This window comes from Drosophila santomea, chromosome 3L (assembly GCF_016746245.2).
Source record: "Drosophila santomea strain STO CAGO 1482 chromosome 3L, Prin_Dsan_1.1, whole genome shotgun sequence".
In the NCBI taxonomy this organism is placed as follows: Eukaryota; Metazoa; Arthropoda; class Insecta; order Diptera; family Drosophilidae; genus Drosophila; species Drosophila santomea.
Window position 1 is genome coordinate 18,695,302 of NC_053018.2, and position 12,581 is coordinate 18,707,882.

The 12,581-nt window shown below is 42.9% G+C and overlaps 4 protein-coding genes across 4 annotated transcripts; 3 read left to right on the top strand and 1 right to left on the bottom strand.

Annotated features, from left to right (window-relative positions):
- The first annotated feature begins 969 nt into the window (after positions 1–969).
- Positions 970–10,271, top strand: LOC120449523 (palmitoleoyl-protein carboxylesterase NOTUM). Its single transcript, XM_039632035.2, has 4 exons — positions 970–1,368; positions 6,846–7,248; positions 7,364–7,876; positions 7,941–10,271. The coding sequence occupies exons 1-4, from the start codon at positions 1,294–1,296 to the stop codon at positions 8,948–8,950; spliced, it is 2,001 nt and encodes a 666-aa protein (XP_039487969.2). The 5' UTR covers positions 970–1,293; the 3' UTR covers positions 8,951–10,271.
- A 60-nt stretch (positions 10,272–10,331) lies between these two features.
- LOC120449666 (protease inhibitor carrapatin) lies at positions 10,332–10,711 on the bottom strand. Its single transcript, XM_039632265.1, has 2 exons — positions 10,591–10,711; positions 10,332–10,528 (listed from the first exon to the last, which is right to left on the bottom strand). Exons 1-2 carry the CDS (start codon positions 10,682–10,684, stop codon positions 10,332–10,334), a joined length of 291 nt encoding a protein of 96 aa, XP_039488199.1. The 5' UTR covers positions 10,685–10,711.
- Positions 10,712–11,132: 421 nt separating this feature from the next.
- On the top strand, positions 11,133–11,504 carry LOC120447798. The gene has a single exon (XM_039629359.1). The coding sequence runs from the start codon at positions 11,133–11,135 to the stop codon at positions 11,502–11,504; it is 372 nt and encodes a 123-aa protein (XP_039485293.1).
- A 414-nt stretch (positions 11,505–11,918) lies between these two features.
- Positions 11,919–12,244, top strand: LOC120450197 (tissue factor pathway inhibitor 2). The gene is made up of 2 exons (XM_039633065.1): positions 11,919–12,000; positions 12,054–12,244. The coding sequence occupies exons 1-2, from the start codon at positions 11,919–11,921 to the stop codon at positions 12,242–12,244; spliced, it is 273 nt and encodes a 90-aa protein (XP_039488999.1).
- Positions 12,245–12,581: the final 337 nt, after the last annotated feature.

The following is a 12,581-nucleotide window of genomic DNA, read 5'->3' on the forward strand; positions in this document are numbered from 1 at the left end:
GGTCAGTGATAAAATTTTTGCAAAAGCGAATCAATTTTATGGTTGTGCCGGGGTGTCGTTGGGGCGGGGGTAAATCGTAAAAGTATTTCGATTTCGGGGCCAAATACGGCAAAAATCAAAAGGCCCGAAAAAGAAGAATTTTTAATGATCTCTTATTAATTGAGTTTCCTATAGAGAAGAGTGTGGCAAGGGTCTGCTGCTGAAACGGGGAATTCGCCTTTAGATTTACAATTAGATAAAAGTCGCTGGCTACTTTATTGAGATTTTATGTCTTTAAGCCGCATCCAAGCTGCCGAATGTCCAGGGCCATATCAAAATTGCTTCGTTTCCACGAAATGCCGACAGCTATAAAACACCAAATGACCCAGCCAAAAAAAAAAAGAAAAACAATAAAAACAACATATATATGCGATGAGCGAATTATGAGAGTTTGCATTATAATTGCAATTACACTAAATTAGCATTAACCAAGCAAGGGGAAGAAAAAAAGGCGCAGTCAGAAAACAAAAGACTTAGGCAACGAACTCGAGCGAGAAGACCAGAAGCGCGTTGAGTTTCATTTCGGCATTCGATTAAGCAGATCAAAGGGAACCTTAATACGCTTATTAACAAGTAGGTGCTGCTCCTGATGCTGCTCTGCTGCTGTTGCTGCTACCGCCGCTGCCGATGAAACTGCCACTGCCTCTTCGGCGTCGCAGTTGCAGCGCTGCCCGCGATTCTCTCAACTTGCATTGCCCTGCAGTTTATTATTAGTTTTGTTATTATTTTGCGTATTCTAAACAAAAACGCAGACGAAACAAATACAAATACCGCCGAGAGTGAGAAGGCGAGAGCGAGCGGTAAGCACGTGAGAGAGAGCGACGACGTCGACCGCAGCAGCGAATCCGGCAGTGGCAGCGGCAGCGGCGGTAGCAGAGCAGAAACTTCGGCACTTCCACAGCGCAAGGTAAAATTTCATTCCGTGGCGAGCATTCGATGTGAGCGGACGTTTAAAGCGCGTGTGCCGTGCCGCAGATAAGAAAACATTGCAGTGCTATCACCAGAGTAGAAAACAGAATCGAATCAAATACATTAATTCACAGTTAAACGACGAGAAATCAGAAAAACCCCCGCCCTACGGAAATCAAAATCACAAGTTGATAAGTGCCAAAACAAAAATCAATAACGATCGCATACAATGCAGCGCCCCAAAAAGTGCTCCAAACTGTGCTGAACAAAAAGAGAAATAAGCAAAACAAACAACAGAAAATCTATATTTAATCTATACTATATCTATGTGTAATCGAATCGAAAATGGCAGTCGAACAAATTGATAAAATGGCAGCTAAAGCCGGAGAAGCTACAAATAAATGGATTAAGCCACAGCAGGTGAGTTATCAAAAGCGAACGCCGAAATACGGTAGCCCCGCAAATGAAATATGAAGCTGCTGCGAATTAATATACAAAAAAAAAAAAATTAATATAGGCAAAAGGGGGGATATCAAAAGTTGCCGCTTAAGCTGAAAACCCAAAAAATACAGTAGCACGTCAATTAAAATTAATAGCTTCCGACTTAAGCCGCTGGCCAGGTTGTGAGAACTCGGTTGAGAAAACACCGAAAACCCAAACCCTCTACAGCTTTATTTACGACATTAGCATAGTAGGGTCGAAATCAATTTGAAAATCCTTTGCAAGGGCATAAAAAACGAGATTAAATTTGCCTGCGTGCGCAAAAAGCCACAGAAAAGGCGGAAAACAAAAAGAGCAGAGAAAAATAAGTTGCAGATTGGGAATGGGGATTCGGATGGGAAGAAAACAAAAAGGCCGACAGAAATGAGCAGGGAATGGGTCTTTAAGTGTAGCTAACCAAAAACCCTCATCAGCAGCATAACAACAAAGTGCAGGCCGCCTTCGTGCGCCCCACTTCGCATCAAGTCGAGGCCCCTATCCCCAGATCCCCACATCTCCACATCCCCATTGCCATGCGGCCCCTGCCACATCCACATCCACATCCTCAGCCAGAGCCACATCTACTCCACTCCTCGGCCGTAGTAGCTACTGTTTTCAAAGTTAAGATCAATGAGTGCGACGACGATGCCTTGGCTTTTTGTAGTTGGCCCGAACTGCACGGCAAACAATTTTGCTTGTTCTTCAAAGTGATCTAAATATTTTGTGAATAATTTCTTTCAAAATAAAAAGGGTGCTTAATTTTAAGACTTTGGGGTAATGACATATTGTAAGAAACTTTATAACAGATTGCCAAATGTTGTAGGTAAAATCATCCAGCTATTGATTTTAGTTGCTTACATTGTAACTATTATCATGTTAAAGTACAAAACTTTAAAAAAGTAAGAAAAAGAAATGTTTAATAAGCACAAATGATTACTAGTTTACTATGATTCTATAATCTACTTCGGCTGGCAGTTCTGAACTAAAAACTAAAAAAATCATATTAAAGTTAAAGATCCCCCCAATTTCTCTCGGTGCCGTGCTGGCCAGCTTCGATCTGCTTTGCAACATGCCGCAAACATACACGAGTCCATGGGCGGCAAAGTACAAAGCCGAAAACGGCACGGGTTTAGCGCGCTCGGAGTAAAAAGCGATCAGCGGGCAGCAGCGGTAAAGGCGACCGCTTGGCAGACGTGCGCACATCCACAGATACAGATACTCAGCAAAAGATTCAGCTACAGCTACAGCTACAGAAACAGATACAAGTACAAATACAAATACAGATGCAGATACTCAGATCAGGCCGGTCTAATAACGCTGCTGTTGGCACTGGCTACACGTTTCGGCGGCTTCGCTTTTGTTGTTGCCGCTCCACTACCGCTTCATACCCATACTCATACCAATGGCCATACCCATACCCATACCCATATACTCCTTCGGATTCCCATTCCCGCTGGCCTGCGGCTTCATTTGAGGCTGCTTCCGAATTACCTGCGCCTTTGCCATGCCAGCAATGCAGTAGCAACAGCAACAGCAGCGCAACAGCAGCCACTGCGTTATTTCCCTGCCATAAAAAGTATTAAATTGCCGCAAACAGGTGTATTTTTATGCCCGGCAGGCAGAGAAAAACAACTGAAACCATAAGGCGGAGCGTTCAGGTTTCGGGAACTGCAATTATGAACGCCTAGGCCCGTGGCTTTAAGTATTCTAAAATCTAAAAAAAAAGCGCAATCCAGGTCACAACCGGTGAACAAATCAATCTTTTACAGCTGCCCAGGATTAGTCAGGTAAAAGTGGGAAAGTTGGCAAATTACCATGGAAAATTAACACAGAAAGTTATGCAGCGCGGAAAAGCATAAAGGCTGCCTTAGGCAAAATAGAAATGTTCACTTCTATTAACGCGTTACAAACTAACAAGTTGTATCTCGATCTTGCAAATAATAACTCAATAAACCAAACAAGAGATGTATAAAATATATATTTTAAATATATTTTACTGACAACAAACATTATATAATTATATTATATAATCTCTGTTGGTGATCACATACTTAGTCCTCTGTAACTCACAAAGGGTCCTTTATCCGAGTTCTCAACATTTCGGGGGTATTTCTTAAACTTTTTTATTCTTTTTGGTAAGAGCGCGCTCTCTTTCGTAACGATTCTGGTTACGCGCGCAAACTGAAGGCAATGGAAATTAAAGCCGGCAAACAACAGAGAGACCGGGACAGAGACAGCGATATGGGTTCGTATGGGTGGGAAGAGATGGGGAAACGCAAACAAACTGGCAGCAGGAACCACAACAACAACAAATAAAACAATAATAACAAGAACAAGAACAACAAGTGCCATGAGAACGGCAACGGAAGTTTATTTATGCCCCAGACCGCTGTTTGTTTAAGCGTATTGCGATAAGCTGCGAGTGACTGAAAAGCGCTCGTCCGTTTGTAGTTGTTGTTATTGCTCTTGGTGTTGGTGTTGTTGTTGTTGTTGTTGCTGCTGCTGCAAGTGCGCCAAGAATAACAACAACCTCAGCACTGAAGTGGAGCTGCCTCCACTTTTCCGAGCCCAGCGACGACGGCCTCCCTTTGATTTGGACAAGGTCGTTATGGATTGTGCTTAGATAACTCAGCATACAGGCAAGCCTCGCTAATTCAAACAACTAGCAGAATGAATTAATATTAACTACTTTTTCTTTTATCTATATTAGATTTTTTTACAGTTAACATTTCTTATTTTGAATATCAAATGATCTGCTAAAGAAAGATTAAATATTTAAAAACCGAATATTTAAAAGAGTTTTTCAATGGAATAACACATTAGAATTAAAATATAAAAATATTTGCCAAGAATTCATATCAACCGTTGCAAATATGATTTAATCATTCTTAAATCAAATCAACTTTCACGAATTGGCGTAACTCGCAATCCCTAAGCTAATGCAAATGGCAATTCGAATAAAAACACTTAAAAGGGGCGCACAGTCGCAGTCAATTGCCAGCGCAATCGAATCAAATCAATTCAAGTCACAACGGGGCGTATACTCGATTTTTTTAATAAATGAAAAAAGTGGCAAGAAAAAACACACCGTGCATATAAAGAACGCTTAGCGCCATCGCGTCGCAATCGCGACCGAGTATTTGCAGCAATTAATAAAAACTGACAATATAATCGGTGCGACAAGTAGTTGGCTGCCAGCCAGCCCCCAGACATTCGATTCGATTCGAATCGAATCGAATCAAGCAGAATAGCGCTCCTTTGTCGGCTTCGCCGCTGGGCGAGGGAGGGGTATGAGTTAAGAAAAAAAAAGGTGGAAAAAAGAAGAAAATAAGGCAAAATATTAATAAGCAGTGCCCGCAATTAATAGCGCAACTTAAGACTCTATATAGGGTAATTAAGCGGCGCTTGTGAACATTTTTCCTTTGGCCACGCCGCCTCTGTTTTTGTTTTTTGTTCATCGGCGCTGCCGTTTTCTTTAGTTTTTTTTACTATTTCCCCTCGCAACAGGTAAACAACAAGTGCAACGTACGCTCACCCGTATCTCTAGGTGTATCTGTATCTGTATCTGTTTCTTTGCCGGTGTTTACTCAAACGTAAATCCGCGCACGCACACGTGAAATCTTTTTATTTGTATTTATTTTACTTGCTTTTTTTTGGTTGGTGGTTCGGTGGTTCATTGTGGCCGCAGTTGGCGCAGTTGAACTAATCAACAATGGAAACTACTCATCTGGTGTTGAGGAGCGAGCTCTTGTCAATTTCGTTGTTTGGCGGCAAACATCAGACGACGAGCGGCTAAGACGACCCGAAAAATATCCAAACCTGTTGTAAGAGACGTGCAGAGTGGAGAAGTATCGGGGGATGGGGTGAGAACTAGAGGAATGGGGCGGCTTGGGTCTGAAAAGCTGAGAATGGGGGTACTTCTTAGAAGTTTTACTAAAATAAAACATTTTTAAGGGTAAAATAAAAATATTGCATTACAAATAAGAGTTATCAAAGCTCTTTTATTAAATATCGTTCATTATAAGCTCCACATATATATCCGTACTTTATATTTAGTCATTAACTATTAATTGAATTAATCGCCGACTTCGTTATTATATTGATTTAAATTTGTATTGGCAACGAAATAAATGGATGGCTTTCATAAATCAAGCTCGCGCACATCTTAATCGAAATTTATAAAGCATACTGTCAAATAAAATCAATTCACTATTATTAAAACGTTATCAACCAGGGTATTTGTCAATGATTTTGTTAAACCAAATTTATCTGAATTCCTGCATTTTGCATAATTCATTTGAATTCGGGGGAACCAGATTGTTGGGTTTATAAATATATATAAATACATAAGTGGCAAAACCGCCGATATCGCCGCAGATATATATGGATATATTTTAATGACGGCTGGCTGGCTACCGTTAGCACCACTTTGCATTTGAGTTGAGTTGGCCCAAACGAAATTATACTTTGTAGGCCTTTGGCCAATATAATTGCCAGAGCTTTTGTTGTTGTTTCGTTTCGTCGTTTCGTGTTTGTGTCATTTGCATTTTTCTGTCTGCAAATTGTCGTGGCTGGCGGCAACGAATCGGCAGGAATCGGCGGACTTCAAAGGCCTGTATAAACATTGATTGAAGATTTCTTTACGATTTCTGAATGGTTATTTATGCGGAGGCAAGACCGTAGACAGAATTGACAGACTGACACACTGAGACACTAAAATCGTTGCCCATGCTGTCGGCAAATGTGTTTTGTTGTTCTTATTGTTATTGTCTTATTTACAAATTGCTGGAAAATAGCTAAACAAAAACCCGAACCCGAACTCGAAGTCGAAGTCGAGAATCAGCGAAACGACGAAGCAAATCGCCAGATAGCTCATTTGATTGATGTGTGTAAAAAAAAAGAGGGGAAAAAAGAGTGAAAAGAAACAACGAGGCGACCTTAAGTTCAAAGCCAAGAACTGGTGATTACCACGCGTCAGCGGCCATGACATTGTGAAATTGAAATTTGTTTGACTGGCCCACGGGGCGTATGATTAACTACAATTTCTTGCCGTGTTTGACTAAATACCTTAAGGTTGTCTCTCCGTGTTTCTCTCTATGTAAAAAACAAAAATCTACCAAAAAACCAGAGACAAAGGAAAAGGGGGAGGAGGAAAATAACACAACGAAACGGCAGGCGGCAACAATTTCTTTGATCTTATCGCAAAGCTTCTTGCTCGCATTTTGATCAAAGCAAGTTTTCCGCCAAAAACACACACACACACACCACTCATTGGTCGCGTGAGAGAGCCGCGAGTGATTTTTCGGCCCAAACAGAGAGCAGCATCTCTTCCATCATCTTAGCCATATATTGTTCACTCTGTAGCGACACTAGACACTAAAGCAACTCTCTTCCCTGCTCTTTTCTCGATCACACAGACAGCAGCGCCGCTGCTAACGCTTCTGCTGCTCTTGGCCACGTTTAGTCAGCTGCCAGCCGCGCGCAGCAGCGGCATCTTGGACGCAGCCAGTCTGCAGGAGAAGGATCCCCTGAGGGACACCAGCATGAACATGATCCAGCGCAACTACATGGTGATGCACTCGGCCAGCGGCTCCGGCGACCACAGCCGCTCCCTGAAGCGCGCCAACCTGGCCAACTCGAGCATCACCTGCAACGATGGCAGCCACGCCGGCTTCTACCTGCGCAAGCATCCCAGCTCCAAGAAGTGGATCGTCCTACTCGAGGGCGGCTGGCACTGCTTCGACGTGCGCTCGTGCCGCGCCAGGTGGATGCGCCTGCGCCACCTCATGACCTCCTCCCAGTGGCCAGAGACGAGAGATGGTGAGTCCGATAGCGAATACACTTTACATTTCATAACAATACGTTGCTTATTTTCAACTAATCTAACAAATTAACCGGAACAACGAAAAGTAATCACTACATTTTCCTTTTCCAGTTGGAGGCATTCTGTCGCCCCATCCCGAGGAGAATCCCTACTGGCACAATGCCAACCACGTGCTCATCCCGTACTGCAGCAGTGACTCGTGGTCGGGAACGCGAACGGAGCCGGATACCAGCGATCGGGAGAACAGTTGGCGCTTCATGGGAGCCCTGATCCTGCGCCAGGTGATCGCAGAGCTGATTCCCGTCGGATTGGGTCGAGTGCCTGGTGGAGAACTGCTTCTCGTGGGCTCATCGGCTGGTGGCCTGGGTGTGATGCTCAATTTGGATCGCATTCGCGACTTTCTTGTCAACGAGAAAAAGCTACAGATCACCGTGAGAGGAGTGAGTGACTCTGGCTGGTTCCTGGACAGAGAGCCATACACGCCGGCGGCAGTGGCCTCCAATGAGGCAGTGCGTCAGGGATGGAAGTTGTGGCAGGGCCTGCTGCCCGAGGAGTGCACCAAAAGTTATCCCACGGAGCCCTGGCGGTGTTACTACGGATACCGCCTATATCCCACTCTAAAAAGTATGTTGTTTACAACCTATAGAGATTTTCGATTTTATTTAAACCGCTTTTCACCTCCAAACAGCGCCCCTTTTCGTCTTCCAATGGCTTTTCGACGAGGCCCAAATGCGAGTGGATAATGTTGGAGCACCCGTAACGCCGCAGCAGTGGAACTACATCCACGAAATGGGCGGCGCCCTGAGATCCTCGCTGGATAATGTGAGCGCCGTTTTCGCACCCAGTTGCATCGGTCATGGAGTGCTGTTCAAACGCGACTGGGTTAATATCAAGATCGACGATATATCCTTGCCCTCGGCACTGCGCTGCTGGGAGCACTCAACACGCAGCAGGCGTCATGACAAGCTCAAGCGTTCCACGGAGCCATCGACGGCGGTCTCGCATCCACCACATGCCAATAACCAAAGACACCAGCGACACCGCCAGCGGCTGCAGCGCCAGAAGCAGAACAACGTGGCCCAAACTGGAGGGCAGCAGCGGAGGCACAATCACCTGAGCAAGGAGGAGCGGGAGGAGCGGAAACGAGTGCGCCAGGAGCAGCGACAGAGGCGCAAGCAACGGCGCCGCCAGCAGCAGCAGAAGAAGGCGCAGGAGCATCGGAACAAGAAGGATAACAGCCCCAATGAGCAGCGGAAGCAGCGGCGGCGCCAGCAGCTGACTCCCGAGGAAAGGCAGGAGCAGCGAAAGCGACGCAGGAAGGCCCAGCAGCAGCAGATGAAAATGCAGCGGGAACAGCCGGCAGCCGGAGTCTTGCTGCAGGCGAGTGCGCCCCAGAAGACACGCTCCTCCAACAACGCCTCCGCGGGCACAAAGTCCAAGAAGCGCAATCGCGTGCCGCGAGTGCCGGAGAAGTGCGGCCTCCGTCTCCTGGAACGCTGCAGTTGGCCGCAGTGCAATCACTCCTGTCCCACGCTCACGAATCCCATGACCGGCGAGGAGATGCGCTTCCTGGAGCTGCTCACCGCCTTCGGCTTGGACATCGAGGCGGTGGCCGCCGCTCTGGGCGTCGACATGCACACGCTCAACAACATGGAGCGCACCGAATTGGTCAACATGCTCACCCAGCAGGCCAACTAGGCTCACCAAATACCCTGTACCCCTTGGGGGGATCCAAAAATGGGCATGAAAATCGTAGGAGAACGAAAATCCTTAAGGGATATTATGCACAGTTTCTTGGTTTCTATCTTAAAGCGTAAAACTTGACAAGTTAGCTAAATATCTAGTGATCTTAAACTACAAGAGAGTTCTGATCCCTTAGCTGTATTAACTGAACATCATTAACAGAAAAGAAGATCAATAAGGAAAAAGTTCTTCCTTTTAACTTTGATTATTTCTAAAAATAGAACACCCTACGATTTGCAAGCACTTTTTGGAGGTCTATGGAACTCGAACCACCCTACTGTAAATAGGCGCCCCTTATATATATAGTTTGTAGGTGGGGCCGCTTTGTAAATATTACATAACACCACCCCAAACACACTCACATTAGCGGAGATAACTCCAATTCCTAGAACACACCAAGAAGAAAAGACATGCGCATAGTACCCAGTAATTAAGCAGAATTTATTTATAGTCCTACTCGAACTGCAACTCCTATTCGTATTCGTACTCGTATTCACATTCACATTCGCCACATTTATTCATTCGCATTCTGCAATCATAATCAAAGAAATGAAATCTGCTTAACGAGAAACTAAACACAAATGCAACCACAAGACTGTTTTTATGTTTTTTTACATATATATATTGATAAATATCATAGTTTACATAGATATGCTTAGTGAACGTAAATGTTTATGTAATTTATTTGATAATTTATGGGCCGTTTAGGATTTTACTTTTGTGTGGAATCTAGACTGCTTCACATGCCCCACGCATATGATTATTATTTTTTTATATATTTTTTTTTTATACACTTATTTTGTACCTACCTCAGATCAGTAAGAATGAATGAAATTGATAAACAGCTGCCTTCACATAGCATTGCGTACCTGTGCAACGAAAATCAAATACTTAATACTTAACTTAATACCGCCCGCATTCCGTTGAAGAGAAAATGAATAAATACATAAAAGATACAACAGCAAGCTAAATAGCTAATCAGAAGCGAAGTGAACAAATCGAGTAAATAATTGTAGCAATGTTTGTAAAGAATTTCTAGATAAACGAGAATAAATCGCACACAAATTAACTATTTAAAAGTAGTAACTTATGCTAAGCCTGTACAGAACTGGTTGAAGTTTAGCCCTAAGAATTGTTGTACTTAAACTTAGTGATAATCATACACGTAATGCAATTCGCAAGCTTAATAGCTTTTGTTAGCGTTGTTCAAATGAACTGGTTATCATTTTCAAAAGATGAAATCGACCAATGTTTGAAGAAGGAAGCCAATCCAATAAACCCGAAAAATAATTAAATGCAAACTCTGTCTAATTATTTGTTTATTTACTATACTATTTTATCTTGGCCGTCGGCAGCCTTCACATAACGCTTTTGTGCACCATCGATTGTCATTGCCACCACATCCTAGGTAATTGATTTGGGTGCAGTTTTTTGTCAGTGCATTGTAGTGCCACATATCTTTGTTGGCCGACTTCTTGCACTTGCTTTTGCGATTGTTACCGCCATCGAGGTTCCCCGCACACTTGGAGTCTCCTGGAAGAATAAATTATAATTTCAAAATAAATTCCTTAGTATATTTGGTGTTGAGTACTTACTGGGCTTTCCCTTGCACCGAGTTACTCCAGTTACATCCGCAAATAGGCATACAGCCATAACTACTGCGATGAGGATCAATGTGGTTATCCGCATTTTGGCCCCAAACTTCCACTCGTGAGTTACGATTGCAGAATGAGGTCTTAACTCTGCTGGCAGGCCCCTTTTAAAGTCCAGTACTGCAAATATTCGATAAACTTTATTTTCGGCGTGCAATTGTTTAATACAAAAGCTGAGCAGCAAAACAAGAAAGAGGCACGTGTTTTTAAGTGAATAATAGGCAACAATTTAATACTTCTTCTTTAACTAAGGAAAGGCTTTCGACATAAAAGATTTCGCTGCTTAGCCTAATAAGGTGAATAAACTTTACTTTTTTACTTATGTTTTACACTGTCGAATACATATAATTTCTATAGAAAGTGATTATATATATAAATAGAATAATAACTAATTTCTGCGAATAACAAAATGTTTAAGTCAATGCTCCTGTTAATCATCAGTGCTTTTCGGCCGAGCTTTAATAATCTTCTTTACTATATAAACAATGAGATTGAGACCTGCAACAATCATTTCTAATCGGCTGACATTGAATTTCGTTTTAGTTCTCGCTTGTTTCACTCTGAACGTGGCCCTTGCAAACTCCCAATTACTTTGCCGCGCGCGAATAAGTGAGTCAAATACATTTCTAGTCATTTTGAGATCTGGAAAACCTTTTTCAGGCAATCCGACATGTTTTGGACCCAGAAACATTGGAACCCCGCTTGGACTTGCATGTGCCCTGAGGTTTATGCCCAGGAGATGCGAACCGATGCCGTACCTCGGATGCGGAGGAAGCAACAATAGATTCTGCTCCCTTCAAGACTGCCGAATCAACTGTTTACAATTTAAGCGTTGCAATGAAGCTAAACCATTTTGAGACGAACTTATACATAGGTGCATCTCTGGCATATTCTATAATTCATTCATCATGAAAAACTTGGGGAATTGAATTATAGAATTATTTCTACCAAACCGCTTTTGTAAATCCTGCTTAAGGGCAGAGTTCCAAGGCCGCCGACTTGTATCACTCAAGTGTTTCCAAAACTAGCACACTTATGTGCTTTGTTCCACCCACACATCCATATCCTCAGTTAAAAATAGCGATCAATAGCAGTAAACTAATGAAATTTAGCACAGTTTTAAAGGCGAAAATCTAGGACAAGCTCATATAAAGGTATTGTCTTTATAGAAATTTACATCGAAGGCGTTTTGTGTATTTTCCTATAAATATTTTCCTATAAATCGAACGGTGGAGCAGTTGTATCGAACGCCCACACGTGAGGTAATCAAAATGAAGTCCCTTTTCCTGATCATCGCTGGCCTAACTCTGTATGTGGCCTATATAAATGCCCAGATTTGCCCAGGTCGTCCAGGTAACAAAACAATGCGATGTCCGAGATCCCCTTAACCACGACAACAAATTAAGTCTTTCAGTTGTGCACTGGCGGCAAGGATGAGGGAAATCGCAATGGACGACTTTGCGGCTTGACTGCCCAGAATGGTATGTGGTTCTATAATAGCCGGAACAGGAAGTGCGAGAAGATGAACTATCGCGGCTGTGGCGGCAATGGCAATCGCTACTGCCAAGTGGAAGATTGCAATCGGTGCAGGCGCTGAGCTCATCAACTCTTTGAAGTTATTACTCTGAACATTGACAATTAAATGATCGAATAAAAGCAGAAAATATATGTTCAAAAACCAGACGTTTTTACAAAACCAACGACGATGGAAAGTCAAGATTTAATTCTTACTAAATTTAAGAAAGCTTATAGATTATGCAATGTTATGCAAGTTTTTCGATTTATGTAATCACCTTAAGTAGGGGAATTGTTTTCCCTACAAGTATTCAACATTATTCAACAATATCTACCTTTCCTTTGGAACGAATCATTTCAAACGAATATTAGGTAGATTGTATGTTTTTGTAATACATTTACCTATGAAACAAATTATT